This window comes from Oncorhynchus nerka, linkage group LG26 (genome assembly GCF_034236695.1).
Source record: "Oncorhynchus nerka isolate Pitt River linkage group LG26, Oner_Uvic_2.0, whole genome shotgun sequence".
NCBI classification, from domain to species: Eukaryota; Metazoa; Chordata; class Actinopteri; order Salmoniformes; family Salmonidae; genus Oncorhynchus; species Oncorhynchus nerka.
Window position 1 is genome coordinate 2,056,350 of NC_088421.1, and position 22,650 is coordinate 2,078,999.

General features: G+C 47.5%; 1 protein-coding gene across 1 annotated transcript in view; it reads left to right on the top strand.

Annotated features, from left to right (window-relative positions):
• prr12b (proline rich 12b) overlaps nt 1–22,650 on the top strand; it is a 30,297-nt gene that overhangs the window by 7,171 nt on the left and 476 nt on the right. The window contains 17 exon segments of the mRNA XM_065011085.1: nt 545–706; nt 846–1,484; nt 1,487–3,788; nt 3,790–5,218; nt 6,602–6,802; nt 11,305–11,379; nt 14,418–15,213; nt 15,305–15,334; nt 15,337–15,385; nt 15,387–15,834; nt 16,097–16,213; nt 16,426–16,559; nt 16,728–17,662; nt 19,402–19,521; nt 19,822–19,919; nt 20,114–20,248; nt 21,084–21,179. Of these exon segments, the coding sequence (XP_064867157.1) occupies nt 545–706; nt 846–1,484; nt 1,487–3,788; nt 3,790–5,218; nt 6,602–6,802; nt 11,305–11,379; nt 14,418–15,213; nt 15,305–15,334; nt 15,337–15,385; nt 15,387–15,834; nt 16,097–16,213; nt 16,426–16,559; nt 16,728–17,662; nt 19,402–19,521; nt 19,822–19,919; nt 20,114–20,248; nt 21,084–21,179 (7,766 nt within the window).

Genomic DNA, 22,650 nt, shown 5'->3' on the forward strand with positions numbered 1-22,650 from the left:
GTGTAGTTAACTAGTGATTATGATTGATTGTTTTTTATAAGATAAGTTTAATGCTAGCTAGCAACTTACCTTGGCATTCGCGTAACATGCAGTCTCCTTGTGGAGTGCAACGAGAGAAAGGCAGGTCGTTATTGCGTTGGACTAGTTAACTGTAAGGTTGCAAGATTGGATCCCCTGAGCTGACAAGGTGAAAATCTGTTGTTCTGCCCCTGAACGAGGCAGTTAACCCACCGTTCCTAGGCCTTCATTGAAAATAAGAATGTGTTCTTAACTGACTTGCCTAGTTAAATAAAGGTATAAAAAAATATTTAAAAATCGACAAATCGGCGCCCAAAAATGCCGATTACCGATTGTTATGAAAACTTGAAATCGGCCCTAATTAATCGGCCATTTCGATTAATCGCTCGACCTCTAGTCAGGGAGCATGTACATTTTCCTCTCTATCAAAGTGTTTTTGTTTAGACTAGACTGTTGTTTAGATGAGTCACTATAAACAGAAAAATGTGTGTGGTTGAGTAAATGCTTTTGTGTCTATGTCCTCTAGGCTTATCTGGGCTGTTTGATACTGGGCTACACCATGCCAGTCCCTCTGGTCCAGACCCATCTGTCATGAACCTGATTTCAGCACTAGAGTCCCAGGGTCGGCAGCCACCCCCCTCAGCCTCCTCCCTCCTCTCCCAGTTCCGAACACCCTCCTGGCAGACTGGTGAGTGCAGGAGCCAGTCTTGAGTCATGTTCAAGTACAACTGAGTCGTGTTCATCATTTTCTAAGTGTTATGAAGGACAGCAGCACATTTATAATAATATCTGTTACTTGTCTTTCTCTCCATCTCCATTTCCCATAGCGATGCACACTCAGCCAGAGCTCTTCATCGGGTCTGGCTCCTTCCCCTCCTCCTCCCTCTCGGCCTACCAGCACCCAGCCTCTTTCTCTGGGCGGTCCTTTCCTGGCGCCTCGCTCTCCCTCCAGGACTCCCCCACCTTCAGCCCCACGTCCAACGGCCTCCTGTCCCCCCATGATCCCCTGCTGCACATCAAGACGCCCTCGCAGTCTAGCCTGGGCTTCGACCGCTTACTCTCCTCACAGGGCGCCGCCTACCGAGGGTCGCAGGACCCCACAGGCCCGCCGCAAACCTCCTCCTCCTCCTCAGGCCGCCACCTACCCCCTCCCCAGTTTAACCTGCTGTCCTCCCAGCTCCAGGACCAGTCCTCCCAGTTGTACAATGCCTCTGTGTTCTCATCGGCACCCGCCCCCCCTCCGCCCCAGCCACCCCAGGAAAGGGCCATCCCCCGGCAGGACAGCGTGATCAAGCACTACCAGCGCTCTTCTCCGGCTCAGTCCCAGCTCTCCTCCTCAGCCCCTCACCCCCTGCAGCACTACCTCAGCTGTGGGGCATCGGGTTACCAGCAGATCTCCCACCACCGGCATGGAGGGGTGTCCTGCAGTCCGCTGGGAGAGCAGAGCCCTTCTGCAGACCCCAAACCCTCCCCCGGTCAGACCAAGTGTACCGCCCCATCATCCAGACCCCGTACACCTCTTCAGCCGCCTCCTCGTCAGGATCAGGTGGAGGTCTAGGGAAGGGGGCTAAGAACTCCAGCTCCAGTAGCGGCTACTCCTCCTCGGGCTCCTCGTCTTCCCGCACTCCCCACACCCCGCCCTCAGCCTCCTCGTCCTCCTCAAACTCCAACCCTAACCCTTCCTCCAGCTCCTCGTCAGCCCCATCCAGACAGCAGCCCCCAATTCAGTCTGCGCCCCCTCCCCCACCTCCCCCTCCAGTCTCCTCCGCCCCGGCCCAGCAGCCTCCTCCTAAACCCTGCCTGTCAGCATACGGGTCCCCTGTGGCCCCCGCCAAGCCTACCGCAGGCCTCCCTGGACAGACACCTCCCCAGCAGCAGTCCTACTCCCCCAGCCAGCCCCCTCCCTCACACCTCCCCTCTCACCAGCCCTATGGGGGCTTCAGCTCCCCCCAGGCCCAGGACCTGACCTCTGGCCCTGGGAGTTCTGGGAAAGGGTATGGAGGATTGGGGCCAGGAGGCCGCTCCTTCTCTGCCGAGGTGGTCTACGGGACGGACTCAGGATACAGCTCGCTGCCTACCTCCCTCGGGGGAGCAGGCAGTCCCTCGTTGGGGTACGGTGGCCCAAGGCACTCCCCTGCCCTCCTGGGGTCTGGGGGGGGTGGAGGGGGGTCAGCCGGCAGCGGGGCAGGGTCCGGGGCTGGTGGAGGTGGTTCAGGAGGTGGGGGTGCAGGATCAGGTGGTAGCAGTGGAGCTGGAGGAGGCAGCTCATACCACCTCCCTGACTCCAGCCCCTCTCCCTCCAGCAACTCTGGCATCATTCGACCTGGGCTGCACTCCCCTGCTCCCGCCCGCCCTGCCCAGTCCCCCGGGGGAGCCGGGGGGAACAAATACCTATCCTCCGTCCTCTCCCCTGCCTTCCTGTCCTCTCCGCAGGGCTACCCCGACACCCGAGGCCCCCAGCCTCAGTCTTACCACCCCACACCCCCCAAGCCCAAGCCAGACACTGACATGCTGGGAGTGGAGCGCTCTCAAGACGAGGAGGATGACGATGACGATGACTTCCTGATCCAGCACTTGCTGCATGCCCAGAGCCCTGTGCCTCACCCGTCCCAGCACCACCCCCAGCAGCAGCCGCCACAGTCCATCCCTCAGGCCAGGGATGGGGGCAAAGGTCTGGCCTACGACCTGAGTAAGGCCTCTGAGGAGCGCTACCACCTGCAGAGTGTCATCCGCACCAACAGCGCCACCAACAGCTCGGTCCCCGGTACTGCAGGTAACGTCAGCGGGGGTGGCCTGGAGAGCCAGTTGGAGATGTCGCTGAAGAAACAGCAGCAGCAGGCCAAGAACGAACGTGGGCTGTCTGGAGCAGGAGCCAGTGGAGGAAGGGGGGGGGCAGACTCCCTCTCCCACCCCAACCCGCACGTCCCCTATCCGCAGCAACACGACTCCCTCGGCTCAGTGGTGCACTACGGCAGGAGCGACCCTTACTCCCAACACCCTCACTCCCAGCACCCCCACCATCCCTCGCAGGCCCCCTCACACACCCAGCACTCCCGACACGCCCACCCCCACTCCCATAGCCACCCTCACATGGAGCTCAAAAAGCCTCCCGACTCGTCCGAGCTGCCATACCTGCGGAAGACACCCGAACTGCAGCAGCAGCCCCGACAGTCCCAGCCCTCCCTTTCCCTCATGGACTCCCCTCCAAACCAGCCCCAGCAGCCTCCCTCTGCCCACATGCTCCAGTCTGTTCTGTCCCACACTACCCGCAACAAGATGGACACCCAGCAAGCTGCTTCTCAGCAGCAGCAGCACTCCATGAGTCAGCAGGCCATGATGGGGGCAGGTGGAGAGGCAGAGCCTGGGGGGGGACAAGCAGGGGTGGATCCCCAGCCCCAGTCTCAATCCCAGCTGCAGCTCCAACTCCAGTCCCAGGCTATGGAGGCCCACTACGGCCAGGCCAGCCAGAACTCGGTTTCTCCGCTGGACATGCTGGAGCGCACCCTGTCTCGTGCCAACAGCAGAGACAGTGGAGGGGCCGTGGAGAGAAGTGGGGTGGGGGGAGGAGATGGGGGCAGTGGTGACGGACACAGGCAACAACAGCAGCAGCACAGGCTGCCGTCTCATCACCACTCCCAACAAACTGCCTCCAAGCTTCACGACTTCCTCTCCGAGCCAGACCTGGGCATAACCACACCCTCCCACCTGCACCACCTCAACCCACACCACCCCCACGTCCATCACCAACAGCAGACCCACCCGCACCACCCTCCCGCACACCCATGCCCACCCCCATTCCCACCACCTGGCAACCAACGCAGGGCCGCAGCAGCAGCCTCCGCCCCATCAGAGGGACCAGGAGCCCCAGCTCTGTCAATCCCAGTTGGACCAGCTCAAAGAGCACCAGTTTGACACTGTGAGCCCTGTGGGGAAAGCGGGCCAGATCCAAGGCCAGCAGCAAAGGTTTGTGCCTCTGACCTCCATCTGTTTCCCAGACTCCCTCTTACAGGATGAGGATCGCTCCTTCTTCCCCGGCATGGAGGATATGTTCTGCTCTGACGACTACTCCAAGTCGAGCTGCGCCGGGGTTCCCGGGGCAGGCCAAGGGGTGCAGGAAGGTATGTCTGAGGCACGTGTACAGGGACCAGACAGCATGGAGGACGTCAAGACCAGTGATGGAGGAGGTGGCTATGACATGATGGGTCACCATGGCGACCAGGGGTATGGGTACTGCCACAGCCTCACGGAAACAGAAAACAGCACCATGCATCTGGACCTGGACTCTCTGAAAACCCATGAGCTCCCGTCCACTGTGAACACAGAGCAGCTCGGCCTCATCCAGTCCCAGACCCCAGGCCTTGGCTTGGGGGTTCCAGGGGGAGTTCCTGGGGACGGCTCCGCCAACAAGATGATTGGGGGTACGGGCGTGGGTGGAGGTTCTGGTCTGGCCGGGCTGACGTCACCCATCTTCTGCTCCTCCCGACCCAAGAAGCTGCTGAAGACCAGCTCCTTTCACCTGCTGAAGCAGCGCCGCGACCCGCAGCCGCAGGCCAAGAAGAACTACGCCCAGGAGTATGAGTTCGAGGATGACGAGGACAAGGCTGATGTTCCCGCTGACATCCGCCTGAACAGCCGGCGGCTCCCTGACCTCCTCCCCGACCTGGTGTCCAGCTGCAGGAAGGCTGGAGGAGGAGGGACCTCAGGGGTGGGCTCCCTCAGCCCTCTGATGGGCGACCTGGACTTCTGCCACCCGTCCGGCTACCCCTCCCTTGGCCCCCCTCCCCAGCTCCTACCCCACGACGGGCCCAAGAAGAGGGGCAGGAAACCGACCAAACCCAAACGTGAAGGGCCGCCTCGGCCCAGAGGGCGCCCTCGCATCCGCCCGCTCCCGGAGCCGCCCTACTGTAGGGGGCTGATGGGAAATGTAGGCGGGGAGACCCGCAGGGGTCGTGGGCGGGGTAGGGGGCGTGGCAGGAAAGAGGAAGGGATGATAGAGATGCACCGAGAAATGAACAAAGTACCCGACCTCCAATATCAACAACAACAACAGCAGTTCCACCAACAACAGCACTTTCAACAACAGCAGCACCAACACCATCACCTCCAACAGCAGCAAAATATACAACCTCAACAGCAGCAGCACCTACAACACCTTCATCAACAGCATCCACAGCACCAGAAACCTTTCAAGCCTATCAAGGTAAGCGAGACATGAGCAGAGTGATATCATGTTTAGATAGCGAGTTGTATGGACTCCGTAAGTGCCTTCAGTATTCATACCCCTTGACTTATTCCTTATTTTGTGTTACAGCCTGAATTATACACACAATGCCCCATAATGACAAAGTGAAAACATGTTTTTAGAAATCTTAGCAAATGTATTGAAAATGAAATACAGACACATCTAATTTACATAACTATTCACACCGCTGAGTCAATACATGTTAGAACCACATTTGGCAAGGTTTACATCTGAGTCTTTTGGGGAAAATCTCTAAGAGCTTTGCACATCTGGATTGTACAATATTTGCACATTATTATTTTTGTCAAATTGGTTTATAATTACTAGACAGCCATTTCCAAGTCTTGCCATAGATTTTGACGGCGATTTAAGACAACTGTAACTAGGCCACTCAGGAACATTCAATATCTTTTTGGTAAGTAACTCCAGGAAATATTTGGCCTTGTGTTTTAGGTTATTGTCCTTCTGAAAGGTGTATTTGTCTCCCAATGTCTGTTGGAAAGCAGACCAAACCAGGTTTTCCTCTGTGCTTAGCACTATTCCGTTTATTTTTAACCCTCAAAAAACTCCAAGTGCTTGTCGATGACAAACATACCCATAACATGATGCAGCCACCACCATGCTTGAAAATAGGAAGAGTGGTACTCAGTGATGTGTTGTGTCCATGCAACTTATTGTGTGACTTGTTAAGCACATTTTTACCCTTGAACTAATTTAGGCTTGCCTTAACAAAGGGGTCGAATATTTATTGACTCAAGACATTTCAGCTTTTCATTTTTTATTAATATGTAAATATGTCTAAAAACACAAATCCACTTGGACTTTATGGGGTATTGTCTGTAGGCCAGCGACACAACACCTCAATTTAATCAATTTTAAGTTCAGCCTTTAACACAACAACATTTTAAAAGGTCAAGGGGTGTGAATACTTTCTGAAGGCACTGTAAATGATGTGGACAATTTGGGAGTTTAAGAAACAAACATGCATGTAAATAATTATCTTCTCAATGAGACATTAAATAAGAACAATACAATCATAGCAATTTCAAATGAACATCGAAATGAAAACCCTTATTTTAGCCTATTAGTATTCTACCATGTGTGTTTTCACTTTACCTATAGAGTTCAGTTTAAACATAATGCACTAATCAGTTGTGTTATTTCCTCTCTTACCCCACTAACTCTATACCCCCCCCCCTCTACTATCCCTATACCCCTCACTTCAACTATCCCTTTCTTTTCCCCCCTCACCATTCCCCTAATTCCCTCATTCCTCCTTCTCTCTTTTCCTCTTTTCCCTACACCCATCACTCTCCTCCATCCCCTCGTTACATCTCTCAGATCAAGCTGCCTATCCCCTCTATGTCTCCCTCGGACTCCTTGCTAAGGACAGACTCCCTGTCCAGCACCGACCCGGTTCTCTCTGACGGGTCGGTGGGCTCGGCTCCCTCCCTGGGCCTGAGTCCTGGACCCACTGCTGGGATGGACATGAACATCCCCAGGAGCCAGGAGAAGATGAAGCAGAAAGCTCAAGCCCAGGAGGTGAGTGCATCTGCCTTTGTCTTTTTTGGGTTCTACCTGCTGTTTTTTATTTGGTCAATCGTACTGTCGTGTCTTTGGCTATGCCGGATTAATTGCTATAACATGCTATTCTATAAAATAATTTCTCCGTAATTAATATCACCTGATTGAGCTAATCATGTAAATGTAATTAACTATAGAGTCGGGCACCACGAAATAATATTTATAGACCTGTTATCTTCCGAATAAACTCTTAAAGATTTAGTAATATTTTACATCAATAGCAGTCAACATTAATCGTCATTTTACTTCAGTCTCATAATCTGAAAGTTGTAAATTCTTGGTTATCTTCAAGAACCCTGGCTGACAATTTGAATCAGCAATACAAAATTGGGCTTAATTATTTATTTACTAAATACCTAACTAATCACTCAGAATTACATATACAAAGAATGAATTATACCTAGATGATTCTTTACGTCATAGGAAAACGTCCCTAGAGGGCGGAACAGATATGACAGTTTGTTACCCAAAGGAAAAGGGGCGGGGTTTGAGTGAAAGAGCGGGAGACTGGGGAACAAAGGGAAGAAGCTGTGCTATCGTAAATACAGTATCTTATGCATTCCAAATTACCACCCATTTGGAAAAGGAAAATGCAATAAATATTTACTCTGAGCTGCGCTTCAGTAGGTTGGTGGTAGATGGAAGACCGTGTTGCCAAACCGAGTCCTCTGTCCTTTGAAGAATGTCTCTGGTGGTCACTTGGATAAGTTGTAGTAACGTCCTTGTGTGGTAGATGGGATACTCTGTCTGTTCCTTCCTAACCTGCGTTTGCAGCTGCGGTCGCTAACTCAACGGCTAGGAGGTATCACTTCTGTCGTGAATAAGAGTTCAAAGGTCATACCATTCGCAACCAAAGCTCATGCTGATGTCGGCTTCGTTCTGTAGTTTTATCGGAACCATTCTGACATAGGATCATCATCCTACCTCATTGGAACAGGTAGTTATGTCGTCGTCAAGAGCTTATATAGGAAGGAAGAGGAGGGTGTGTTTGAAAAGTTTTATTACCTCTGTCTCTTCACGTGGGCGGGCCAATGAGGGAGCAGCCCTAACTTAATGAAAACCCACATCTCACATTTTAGAAGCTAAAATCACATTTCATCCCATCACAAATAATTTCATATTCAAACATTTAAATTGAACAACAATTCCATGTGACTCTGATAACTCTGATGTATAGACTTTCCACTGTAGAGTTTATGTCATCTTATCATTGATGAGAATGTCTCAGATGACAACCGAACTGACATCATATTCATTAAGTACCACCGCATATGTTCAATTGTTCGGATTACCAGAATATAGTTCATTCCCCCCACCTTCTGACGTTCCCAGAATCTCTATGTTAACCAAGGGGTTTTGCAAATGTAACCTTAGTAGGGTAGAGAGAGGAAAAAGGGGGGAAGAGGTATTTATGACTGTCATAAACCAACCCCCAGGCCAACATCATGACAGTACCTATTACGTTATTGTTTGCTTTAATGTTTACGTCACTCACCATCTGTCATTTTGACCAGTGTTCAGCTTTATCCAAACTTATTTACCACTACCTGTACATCCTTGGGCAAGGGTGATAGGTAGGCCTCTCTCTATAAGACACTAAAGGATAGTTTCAGAGAATCAGTAGTGATGCATTGCTTTGATTTAAAAAAAAAAAAGATGTTTTTAAAATATATTTCATCAGCAAATGATGTTTATTTTTCTACTGAACTCCCTGGTCAGTACTTCACTGTTGATTTGTTGTTATGCACTGTAGCTACAGTATCTGAGGTTTCGAAAGAGATTCCTTCTCATTAGTGGGTGTACCTGATATCTTTTTAAATTATTCATGTTCGGCAGAGCTTCTCACTTCAAAGTGGTGAATTTGGGATTCGTCTCTGAGAATGACAAAGGTATTTGAAGTGTGTTTTGGGGGATTGACGCTCTGTGGTGTGTGACTAAACCTGAGAGTTTTCTCCTCTTTCCTGTCACATTATACACACCAGCTTGGGAGGGAGGGATCACTTGTCTCTCTTTCAGAGGGGAAATTAAAACTGACAAACATTTTGCAAAGAAAACTGAAATATTTCTGATATGAACAATTAGGCCCAAAAAATAACTTGGACATCTGCCAGATGTGATAATGAGTGTTTTTAATCTACAACTGACTTTATATAATTTAAAATCAACATATATAGTATTCAGTATTTACAGTGCCTTCAGAAAATATTAATGCCCCTTATTCCACATTTTGTTGTGTTACAGCCTGAATTCAGAATGGATTAAATATTTTTTAATATCTCACCCATATACACAAAATATCCCATAATGACAAAGTGAAAACATGTTTTTAGAAATGTTGGCAAATGTATTGAAAATGAAATACAGAAATATCTAATTTATATTAGGTATTCATACCCCTGAGTCAATATATGTTAGAATCACCTTTGGCAACGATTACAGCTGTGGGTCTTTCTGGGTAAGACAGCCATTTTCAAGAATTGCCATATTTTTAAGACGATTTAAGTCGAAACTGTAACTCGGCCACTCAGGAACATTGTGTCTTCTTGGTAAGCAGCCCCAGTGTAGATTTGACCTTGTGTTTTAGGTTATTCTCCTGCTGAGAGGTTAATTTGTCTCCCAGTGTCTGTTGGAAAGCAGACTGAACCATGTTATCCTCTAGGATTTTGCCTGTATTTAGCTCTATTCCGTTTATTTTTATCCCCAAGAAATCTCTAGCCGATGACAAGCATACCCATAACATAATGCAGCCACCACTATGCTTGAAAATATGAAGAGTGGTACTCAGTGATGTGTTGGATTTGCCCCAAACATAACGCTTTGTATTCAGGACATAAAGTTAATTTCTTTGCCAAAGGTTAGTATTGTGGAGTAACTACAATGTTGTTGATCCATCCTCAGTTTTCTCCTATCACAGCCACTAAACTCTGTAACTGTTTTAAAGTCACCATTGGCCTCATGGTAAAATCCCTGAGCGGTTTCCTTCCTCTCTGGCAACTGAGTTAGGAAGGATGCCTGTATCTTTTTAGTGACTGGGTGTATTGATATACCATCCAAAGTGGAATTAATAACTTCACTATGCTCAAAGAGATATTCAATGTCTGCTTTCTTTTTATTTTATTTTGACCCATCTACCAATATGTGCCCTCCTTTTTGCGAGGTATTGGAAAACCTCCCTGGTCTTTGTGGTTGAATCTGTGTTTGAAATGTACTGCTCGACTTAGGGACCTTACAGATAATTGTATGTGTGGGGTACAGAGATGAGGTAGTCATTCCAAATCATGTTAAACACTATTATTTCACAGAGTGAGTACATTCAACTTCTTATGTGACTTTTAGAGCACATTTGTAGTCCTGAACTTGCAGTATTTAGGCTTGACATAACAAACTGTTTAAATATTTATTGACTATTAATTTGTAAACACTTCGAAAAACACAATTCCACTTTGACATTATGGGTTATTGTTAACATCTCAATTGAATCAATTTTAAATTCATACTGTAACACAACAAAATGTCAAGGGGTTTGAATACTTTCTGAAGGCACTGTATATTTATTTATATGCGTTATTTTGTATAATAATGGTCGGAATCTCATAGGAAGTCATTAAGATTGTACACTGCCCTTTTCCAGGTGCTCTAAGCACTTAGTCACCTCATCCTCTATCAATATGTGATTGTAGTCTGAGCGTTAAGTGTAACAGCTGCCAGCCATGTATGGTATTGGGGGGGCTTTTGAATGTATTTCTTATGTTGGGCTAGAGATAGATAAGATGGAGTCTTTTTGTGTGAGTTTGATGTTCTGGATTCCATCTGTTGATGTCTGCTGGTTGGTCATGGTAAAAGTAAAATGGCGGCTGTTGCCTCAGCAACAGGGAGAGTGTGGACACAGGAAAGTGGCCAATGAAATGAACAGTGTAGATTTCTGTGCGATTTGCAGGGGTAGGGGGGTGAGGAGCGGAATCCCCCATCTAATTCAATCCCTCCCTAACTCTCATCACTTGCCTTTTACTCATTGTAAAGCGGTTGTAATTACAAATATATACTGGTATCAATCGACTGTAATGCCCTTTTAACATAATGCAGTAAGTTTAATTGACGAGAGAGAACATTTTCACAGGGGTGCCACAGAGACTGTTGTTTTGTCTTATTCAAGTGTGTTCAGATGTCCATATTGACGTTGAACAGCCGAAACGGTGGCGACCGGTTTCCTCACATCACTCTATAGAACCGGGAATATGACCTCAACTAAACAACAATGCAAAGTCAATCAATCAATCAATTCATCAGTCATCAATTGAATCATTCGTTAAAACCTCTCTTGTAGCGCACAGCAGTGCCGATATGCCAGAAATGTAAATGTTACCCCATGAAACAAGCGGGCCGGACACTGCTTTTAATTGAATGTGGGGTTTCGTTTTTTGGAACGTGTGATTAATGTCATTGCTTTGTGGCCGCCACAGATGACGTGGGAAAGGGACATGGATGAGCAGCTGACCCCAGAGGCCTGGGCTGCCATGCAGAAGCTCTCCAACACGGTGAGAAACCTCAATCCGTTCCTACCTTATGCCTCCGAATAACTCACAGTGTCATCTATAATTCATTACTCATATTTCACAAGTCATATAACTCAGAGATCCCTTCAGCGCTGGGTAACTCGTCAGGCAAGAAGGCCTTCAGGGTAACTCGTCAGGCAAGAAGGCCTTCAGGGTAACTCGTCAGGCAAGAAGGCCTTCAGGGTAACTCGTCAGGCAAGAAGGCCTTCAGGGTAACTCGTCAGGCAAGAAGGCTGCAGGGAAGGCTCTACCTCAGTCAGAACAGTGGTAGGCTAACGTTGACTGGAACACGAACATCCAGAGGAGAGCTTGTGTGTGTAGTTAGAGTTTGTGGTTAGCGGGGCGAATAAGATAGAGGGGCATAAGGCTCCACAAGTGATGTTTCAAGTCGGGGAAGGACAAAAGAGAACACATTGGCGTGTGTTTAGTTTTATTTTCAACATTTTGGTGCAATTTTCACAAGTATGTGGGTCATTTTCACAACTCTAGGCATTTTTGATTGACTGAGTCCAACACAGACCTTCACAAAGTCACTTGTTCACTGCACCAAATCAGTCTTTCAATTTGGACACATTCAATCTAAGTATCTGGTTTTCGAAATGCAATGTTCACTTGCCTTTAGATAATGATTTTCTTGTCATTTTTTAACAATACAACTATCACTTAATCGAAGTGCTCCAAACATAACTACTGAACCAAAAGATTGCTTACTGTAACGTCTATAGTTTGATAACTTCTGAGCACTACATTTCTATATTTTCCCCTCCGTAAATGTATCAAATTTGACCTCAATTTATGTTGGAAGGTAAAACCGAATCATATATATGGATGTGTCTGTAAATCCTACATCATCACTCCATCAGCTAGTGTGCTTCAATAGGACAAAGTAGAAAGAGTCACTCTGTGCTACCATTTGGAATTATAGTGTAGTGTACAATGCACTGCTGAAATACCTGGGTTGTATATAACAATATACAGTGAGCTCCAAAGCTATTTGGACAGTTACACACATTTGAATTTTTTTGTTGACTCTGTACTCCAGTACTTTGGATTTGAAATGATACAATGAATATGAGACTATGAAGTGCAGACAATCCGCTTTAATTTGAGGGTATTCATCCATATCGGGTGAACCGTTTAGAATTTACAGCACTTGTTGTACATCGTCCCCCCTTGAGGGGACTAAAAGTATTGGGACAGATTCACTTATGTGTGTTAAAGTAGTCAAAAGATGAGTATTTGGTCCCATAGTCCTAGCACGCAATGTGTACATCAAGCTTGGGACTCTAGAAACTTGTTGGATGCATTTGCTGTTTTGTCTTTTGTTGTTTCAGATTATTTTGTGCCGGATAGAAACGAGTGGTAAATAATGCACTGTGTCGTTTTGGAGTCACTTTAATTGTAAATACAAGTAAGACTATAATATGTTTCTAAACAATCCTACGTTAATATGGTATTAGCTGCTATTATTACGGAGAGTGCCGGGTGAATTGCGAGTAATGATAAGTGAGAAAGTTACAGACGCACAAATATTATACCCCCAAAGACATGCTAACCTCTCACCATTAAAATAACAAGGGAGGTTAGTCTTATTTTTGGAGGGGTATGATATTTGTAAGTCTTACTTTCTCACTCATCATTATTCATTCAGGACTATCCGTAATCCTGGTATAGCATCGCCATTAATGTAGAAGTGTGTAGAAACATATTCTTATTTACAATAAAAGTGACTCCAAAATGGCAGAATACATTCTTTATCATTTCTTTCTATTGGGCACAAAATAGAAATGAAACAAAATACCCTCAAATTAAAGCTGACATAGAGGTCATTGCAGGTCCGTGGAGATTTTGCTGTAATAATCTCAGCAGAATCTCAAACGGCATTGAGCACTTGCACCATGTACTTTTAATGTAATCTCAACCGCAATCTAGGTAATTTGGTTCTGCTATTACGAGGAAGCACAGTGATATCACAATTGTATAAATAAACAAAATATCTGACTTTGTAGTCCCATTTGAACTTTGCTGTGCAGTTTATATGGTTGAAAGCGCGGTGATGGGTATTTGGGTGACGGCTAAACCAAAAATCAGACACAGTTTATTATTTTGGGATTTGGTTGTGCTTTTAGATGGTTGAAAGCATAGTGATCACACGTTGGAAATTCAACAAACTTTTTTTTTCTTTTTCGAGTGGGTGAATAGAGGTTGTAATCTCATTGATCAACGTCTCCACCAAATATTAGCCAATTATCCACGTTGAAATGACGCAGTGTGCCCAGAGGGATACCGATTACATCTGAAAAATGTCCCAAAGTGATTTTTTTAAAAATGTCAGGACAGCCAAAACAGATGACCTCTCCATTTGGCTTTGCTTTGAAGATGCATTAGAGCTGTGTGTATGTGAGGCTGTGTGTGTGTATCAACATTGAGCTGTGTTTGTGAGGCTGTGTAATGCTGTGTGTGTGTGTGTGTGTGTGTGTGTGTGTGTGTGTGTGTGTGTGTGTGTGTGTGTGTGTGCATATCGGCAGCCTATAGAGGGCGGAGCGGAGACGTGAGTCTGAGGTGATTGACAGCCAGCCTCTCTGACTGACAATAAAACAGAGAGAAAGGGAGAGAGGAGAGAGGCTGTTGCCAGGGTAGCTGTTGCCATGGTTACCCAATTATATTTTCTTACCACCCTCAGACCCCCCCTGCTGTTGGTAAGGTGAACTACCTCTATTCAGAGGAAGAGAAAGGTTTCTAAAGGTACACCCCAACACGAAGCATGGAAAAATACAGTTATATAGCATTTAGGGAGATTTTACCATTGGTTTCTGTCCAAGCTTTATTATAATATATACAAATCACCCTCCCATATACCCTTTTTTTTTCACTTTTCCCATTCACACCCTTTTCTCATTTCTCCTGCTATTAATTTTCTTATTTCTTTCCTCCCCGGTCTTATCTGCACCTCACCTTTCCTCTCCCCTCTTTTTTTCTCCTCTCCTTATCTCCTCTCTCCCCCCCCTCCTCCCTCTTAGACGGAGGACAAGCCCCCGGAGCTGAAGTCTAATTTCATGGCCTCCTTCCTGGACTTCCTCAAGACGGGGAAGAAGCAGCCTGAATCTGGACCTGGTGGACCACAAGACCTCGGAGGGCCAGTGGAAGGAGCTGAAACCACAGACTCTTCCTCCCTGAAGGGCAGGATCCTGTCCCCGCCTCCCCCTCCACCGCCCCCTCCTCCACCCCCTCCGTTTGGGGACAGTAGCGAGGGCGAGGACGGGCTGAGCCCCTGTAAGCGTCTGGACGACGAGCTGAAGAGGAACCTGGAGACGCTGCCGTCCTTCTCCTCCGACGAGGAGGAGGACTCTGTCAGTAAGAACCAGGACCTGCAGAAGAGCATCTCCTCGGCCATATCTGCCCTTTATGACACGCCCCATACGCTGACTGCAGCCGTGGCCCCACTCCCACCCAGCCCATCTCCGCCCCAGAGCCCATCGCTTCCACCAACGCCGCCACCCCTGGCCCAAATGCAGGAGGACGTAGCCGATCTGGAGGAGCAGGACGATGACGTAGAGACAAACATGCAACTTCACAACACACAGGCCAACGCACAGGCAAATACACCGCCCCCAGAACAGGAAGGACTGGAAGGGATGGACGGAGAGGACGAACGACAAGAGGAGATGGAGAAAGAGGAGGAGATGGAGAAAGAAGAGAGGGTAAAGGAAGACCTGAATGTAGAGTGCAGGGGTGTGGAGAAAGAGGTAGAGGAGAGGGAAGAGGAGGAGGTGAGAGAGCCTGAGTTTGAGATGCTGGCTGCTCCAAAAGTAGAAGGTGAGTAGCCTACAATCCCAGATGTTCTGAAATGGTCTGACAAGCAGTTGTTCATTTCCAAAGATGTAATATACTCTGAACCCCCCCCCAGATTCTCCATCCGGGCCTCCCCTCGCCACCGTACCCCCTCGCCCCCATCCCTCTCCCCGTCCCCTCTCACTTCTTCCTCCCCTCCCCCTATCTCCCCCACCCCTCTCCCCACCCTCCCCTCTGCCCTTCCAGCATGAGGATGATGAAGAGGAGCAGCAGGAGCCGTCCCCCAACAAACCCACCACCCTCCGCCTCTCCTCCCCCAGCTCCTCTCCCCCTGCCCTTCCCTCTCCACCATCCCCTTCCCCTGCAATGCCCCCTCCACTACCCCCTCCCTCCTCCTCCCCTCCGCTTTCGGATGCTCCAGAGTTGGCCCAGCCTTCCTCCTCACCCTCCTCTTCCCCACCCTCACCCCCCACCCCTGAGGATGCGCCAGCCCCCAAGATCACCTCTCTGCACCTGGCCAAAAAGCAGGACAATGCGGCCATTGCTGGAGAGAGCGAGGAGGAGGACAGCGAGAGTGGCGGCGAGGGCATCTTCCGGGAGAGAGATGAGTTTGTGGTGCGGACCGAGGACATTGGCACGCTCAAGGTGAGGGCTTCTGGCATTTACTGTGGGAGGTGGTATGTCTTGTCTTCTCAAAAAGAAAAGAGGGAAGCCTGTACAGAATACAAATATTCCACAACATGCATCCTGTTTGCAGTAAGGCACGGAAGTAAAACTGCAAATAATGTGGCAAAGAAATTAAGTTAATATCCTGAATATTCAGTCTGTAACACAACAAAATGTGGAGTAAATCAAGGGGTATGAATACTTTCTGAAGGCCCTGTGCATACTCTCTTTGTCTCTCAAGATGGCCCTGCAGACCGGCCGCGAGCCACCACCCATCTGGAGAGTGCAGAAAGCCCTGCTGCAGAAGTTCAGCCCTGAGATCAAAGACGGACAGAGGCAGTTCTGTGCCACCAGTAACGTGAGTTACTCACATCCCCTTTAAGACAGGAGACTCTCTCCTTCTCGTTCATCTCAAAGTACAATCCAACAATGGATGCAAGGATTTACAATCCAGCATGAGATCGTCATGATAGTTGTACACATTTTGAAGCTACACATTGTTTGTTTATAATGACTCAAATGATTATGTCTCTTTAAATATTTCTCTCCCTTTCTCTGTCTCTCTCACAGTACCTGGGCTACTTTGGCGATGCCAAGATGCGGTACCAGCGTCTCTATGTCAAGTTCCTGGAGAATTTCAATAAAAAGGATTATGTCCGTGTGTGCTCACGTAAACCCTGGCACAGACCTGGACTCATGTTGAGGTAGGTTTGTCCCTGCGTGTTTGCCGTACTCCTCTGGGTCTTGATTCATACGTGCCCAACCCCATGTAGAACTGAAGCCCCTACGCCCATGCACTTGTATAGATCTGAAAATATTAACTGTAAGCAATAACCTGCAAAATTACAACAACAAAAATTGTACCTTGACAGGCGTCAATCACTCCCATCGCTCCCCAAACCACCTCCCCCTGCCATCAGTCAAACTCCACCACGACTGGAGCGAGATGAGAGGGAGCGGAAGGAGAAAGAGAAGGAGCAGAAAGAGAAGGAGCAGAAAGAGAAGTTGCAAAAGGAAAAAGAGAAGGAGCAGAAAGAGAGGAGGCAAAAGGAAAAAGAGAAGGAGCAGAAAGAGAGGAAGCAAAAGGAAAAAGAGAAGGAGCAGAAAGAGAGGAAGCAAAAGGAAAAAGAGAAGGAGCAGAAAGAGAGGAAGGAAAAAGAGAAGGAGCAGAAAGAGAGAAAGGAAAAGGAGCAAAAAGAGAAAGAGAGGGAACAAAAGGAGAAAGATGGGGAGAAAGAAAGGAAACAAAAGGAAAAAGTGAGGGAGCAAAAAGAGAAAGCGAGAGAGCAAAAGGAGAAAGCGAGAGAGCAGAAAGAACGAGAGCAAAAGGACAAAGCAAGAGAGCAGAAAGAGAGAGATCAAAAGGACAAAGCAAGAGAGCAGAAAGAGAGAGAGCAAAAGGACAAAGAGAAGGAGAAAGAGAGGGAGCAAAAGGACAAAGTGAGAGAGCAGAAAGAGAAGGAGAGGGAGCAGAAGGAGCGAGAGAGGAGGGAAAAAGAAAAGGAGCGAGAGAGGGAGAGGGAAAAAGAGAAACAGCGAGAGAGGGAGAGAGAGGAGGAGAAGGAGAGAGAAGAAAAAGAGAAGAGGCATCCACCACCTCAGGAGAAGGTGGAGAGAAGGAGCAGTGAAGAGGACCGAAAGAGACTGAGGGAGGAGAAGAGAGGAGGAGGAGGAGAGAAGAAGACAGAGCGCCCTTCGAGGGCGAGGCCAGTGAAGGCAGAGCCTCCACCCAAGAAGAGGAAGAAGTGGCAGAAGGAAGTCCCCTCTGACTCAGACTCCTCCACTGATGGGCCCAGTGAGGACCAAGGTGAGGGACTGTGTGTGTGTGTTTGTGTAACTGTGTGTTAATACAATTTTGCTATGTACAGTGGGGCAAAAAAAGTATTTAGTCAGCCACCAATTGTGCAAGTTCTCCCACTTAAAAAGATGAGAGAGGCCTGTAAATTTTCATCATAGGTACACTTCAACTATGACAGACAAAATGAGAGAGAAAAATCCAGAAAATCACATTATAGGATTTTTAATGAATTTATTTGCAAATTATGGTGGAAAATAAGTATTTGGTCAATAACAAATGTTTATCTCAATACTTTGTTATATACCCTTTGTTGGCAATGACAGAGGTCAAACGTTTTCTGTAAGTCTTCACAAGGTTTTCACACACTGTTGCTGGTATTTTGGCCCATTCCTCCATGCAGATGTCCTCTAGAGCAGTGATGTTTTGGGGCTGTTGCTGGGCAACATGGACTTTCAACTCCCTCCAAAGATTTTCTATGGGTTTGAGATCTGGAGACTGGCTAGGCCACTCCAGCACCTTGAAATGCTTCTTACGAAGCCACTCCTTCGTTGCCCGGGCGTTGTGTTTGGGATCATTGTCATGCTGAAAGACCCAGCCACGTTTCATCTTCAATGCCCTTTGCTGATGGAAGGAGTTTTTCACTCAAAATCTCACGATACATGGCCCCATTCATTCTTTCCTTTACACGGATCAGTCGTCCTGGTCCCTTTGCAGAAAAACAGCCTCAAAGCATGATGTTTCCACCCCCATGCTTCACAGTAGGAATGGTGTTCTTTGGATGCAACTCAGCATTCTTTGTCCTCCAAACACGACGAGTTGAGTTTTTACCAAAAAGTTATATTTTGGTTTCATCTGACCATATGACATTCTCCCAATCTTCTTCTGGATCATCCAAATGCTCTCTAGCAAACTTCAGACGGGCCTGGACATGTACTGGCTTAAGCAGGGGGACACGTCTGGCACTGCAGGATTTGAGTCCCTGGCGGCGTAGTGTGTTACTGATGGTAGGCTTTGTTACTTTGGTTCCAGCTCTCTGCAGGTCATTCACTAGGTCCCCCCGTGTGGTTCTGGGATTTTTGCTCACCAGATCGAGGGAGATTATCAGTGGTCTTGTATGTCTTCCATTTCCTAATAATTGCCTCCACAGTTGATTTCTTCAAACCAAGCTGCTTACCTATTGCAGACTCAGTCTTCCCAGCCTAGTGCAGGTCTACAATTTTGTTTCTGGTGTCTTTTGACAGCTCTTTGGTCTTGGCCATAGTGGAGTTTGGAGTGTGACTGTTTGAGGTTCTGGACAGGTGTCTTTTATACTGATAACAAGTTCAAACAGGTGCCATTAATACAGGTAACGAGTGGAGGACAGAGGAGCCTCTTAAAGAAGAAGTTACAGGTCTGTGAGAGCCAGAAATCTTGCTTGTTTGTAGGTGACCAAATACTTATTTTCCACCATAATTTGCAAATAAATTCATAAAAACTCCTACAATGTGATTTTCTGGATTTTTTTCTTCTAATTTTGTCTGTCATAGTTTAAGTGTATCTATGATGAAAATTACAGGCCTCTCTCATCTTTTTAAGTGGGAGAACTTGCACAATTGGTGGCTGACTAAATACTTTTTTGCCCCACTGTATATTTATATGTAATGCCTTGGTTCTAGGTTCAAATCCACTCAGTGACATATTCTATGTCTCTCCCCCCCCCCCCCCCCCCCCCCTCTCTCTCTCTCTCTCGGTGTGTCTCTCCCCTGTAGCACCAGTGAGAGGGGGGATGAACAGTCGAGCCATGAGGGAGATGTTCAGGAGTTACATAGAGATGCTGGTCAGTACAGCACTTGACCCCGACATGATTCAAGCCCTGGAGGACACAGACGGTGAGAGGGATGGGGTCGTGGTGTGAGCAAATGAGTGGGTGATGATTTGGTCAGGTTTGGGGTCAATTCAGGAATTTCGAGAAGTAAAATTTTTAACATCAATCAGTCGCTATGCTTCTCTATGATCATTTGGAATTAGAATTTCAGTTGACTTTGTGAATTGAGGGAATTGACCCCAGCCCTGGGTGTGAGAGAAAGAGAGTATTGATCAAAAGTAAAGGCTTGAGAATAGGATTGAGGAAGAACGATGTCATGAGATGAGTCATACGGACTCTATGTCCCTCCCACTCTGGCCCCCAGACGAGTTGTACCTCCCGCCCATGAGGAAGATTGACAGCCTCCTCAACGAACAAAAGAGGAGACTGTTAAGGAGAGTCAACATGAGTGGCCAACACCAGGTACGTCTGTCTGTTTAGTTGTAAAAATGCTGAAACCTGATTATGAAAAGGGCCTGATGTGTTTGAAAGGGGAGATATGGTACAATTCCCATCTTCATCCAACTTTCTCACTATCATATTGACAAGTGAAAACTTTAAAACAGTCGAAATGACTACTTCTCGCTCCCTCCATCTTCTACATGTTTCTTCTTTAGGAGACTCTGCATACGTTCCCCAAAATGACGGCGGACCCCCTGGACTCTGGCGCAGTCAAATTGCACCTCGGCGGCGAGTGCTACAACCGTAAAACCCTCAACCGCGTCAAGAAGAGCACCGCGCCCAAACAGCAGGTGAGTGAACCACACCCAGTCATGAAACGCCTTGACTTTAGTTTCCCGCCGCTGACGCCAATGTATCCAATCAGCTGCACCGTGGCTAACCCTGGGCCTCGAAGAATTGTGTCTAGGTGTTGTAGAAGCCGAGTAGAAGAGATCATTCTGTCTCACAAGAACTGGAGTAATAAAGTCCAGACCTGTTTTGTCACTTTTGCTTTGTACATAAAACGTGTATCTCGGTGGGTTTAACTCGGCCCGGATGATGTTTGCCCCATGTACAAACAAAGCTAAACCATGACACCGTCCTTATTTACTCTTTGAGTTGTTTCGTCTCGCGTAGCCACACCCCCCCCCCCCCCCCAAAAAAAAAACTTTGTTGTCACGTCCTTTGGAAACGGTTCGAATGGTCCATTGGCTTCCGGAGGCTCCATTTTTTAGGGATTTTACATTTCAAGAACCCTCCCCCCCACGTGCCCGTTGAAGGAGTGCTGTGTGTTAAGCCCCGCCCAAGCAATGCATTCGATCGGTTTGACGTGTTGCAAGGCGCCACTGATTTACACCGGGGTCTTCACCCTTATTTAGCCCCTTTTGGCCATAGACTTCACCAGGCTTCCCGATCAGGGAAACCGGGTTTTCCACGAGGCTAATGTTTCTTCTTTTAGCGTTGTTCAAGTGCATTTTGTATTTTTAGTGGTCCTCTGAAAGTATGTGAGGTTGTGAATACATAGTAGACTGGGCCTTTTCCCTGTTCCTCCTTAGCCAAAGAGAACCCGGGGAGATTCCCTAATAAATGATTTCCTCTCTCTCCTTTCCCTCCATCCCTTTTCCCCCGTCTCTCTGCGACTCGCAGGACCTCAAGCTGTCCACAGAGACGTGTCGTGTCTATAGCCTTTATCATTCTCTCCATCACTACAAGTATCACACCTTCCTGAACTGCAAGAAGGAGGTAAGAGTCAGGAGCACAATCGCTTTTCACAACACTGACTTTCCAACACCCCTCTTTCCTCTACGGCATTGTTGTTCTTCTCTACTTTCTTTCTGTTCTGTTTCTCTTTCTCTCCCCCCTCTCTCTGTTTCCATTGTGGTCAGAATAATTCAAATGGAGCACTGTGTATTCAGTGCTTTTGTTGTGGAACGTTGGCTGTCATTTGTGAGTGGCTGTGTTGTGCTTATATGAAAAATAATAACTTTATTATCCATCCTAGAGTGGATATTTGACTTGCATAACATCGATTAATGTTAGATGTATTTGCAACATGTCTATACTCTGGCCTTGAAGACGGAATACATATATTTACAGCTTTAGAGAAATATAATTGAGAATAAAGGTTTTGTACTATGGTAAAATACACTACATGACCAAAATTATGTGGACACTTGCTCGTCTAACATCTCATTCCAAAATCACGGGCATTAATATGGAGTTGGTCCCCCCTTTGCTGCTATAACAGCCTCCACTCTTCTGGGACGGCTTTCCACTAGATGTTGGAACATAACTGTGGGGACTTGCTTCCTTTCAAGAGCATTAGTGAGGTCGGGCACTGATGTTGGGCGATTAGGCCTGGCTTGCAGTCGGCTTTCCAATTCATCCCAAAGGTGTTCGATGGGGTTAAGGTCAGGGCTCTGCAGGCCAGTCAAGTTCTTCCACACCCATCCCGACAAATCATTTCTCTATAGACCTCGCTTTGTGCATGGTGGCATTGTCATGCTGAAACAGGAAAGAGCCTTCCCCAAACTGTTGCCACAAAGTTGGAAGCACAGAATCGTCTAGCATGTCATTGTGTGCTGTAGCGTTAAGATTTCCCTTCACTGGAATTAAGGGGCCGAGCCCGAACCATGAAAAACAGCCCCAGACCATTATTCCTCCTCCACCAAACTTTACAGTTGACCCTATACATTGGGGCAGGTAGCGTTCTGTTGGCATCCGCCAAACCCAGATTTGTCAGTCGGACTGCCAAATGGTGAAACGTGATTCATCACTCCAGAGAACGCGTTTCCACTGCTCCGGAGTACAAAGGCGACGAGCTTTACACCACTCCAGCCGACGCTTGGCATTGCGCATGGTGATCTTGAAGCTCCCGACGAAGAGTTCTTGTGCTGATGTTGGTTCCAGAGGCAGTTTGGAACCGAGGACTAATGATTTTTACGCACTACACGCTTCAGCATTTGGTGGTCCCGTTCTGTGAGCTTGTGTGACCTACCACTTCGCGGCTGAGCCGTTGTTGTCCTAGACGTTTCCACTTCACAATAACAGCACTTAAGAGTTGACCGGGGCAGCTCTAGCAGAGCAAAAATTTGACAAACTGACTTGTTGGAAAGGTGGCATCCTATGACGGTGCCACGTTGAAAGTCACTGAGCTCTTCAATAAGGCCATTATACTGCCAATGTTTGTCTATGGAGATTGCCTGCCTGTGTG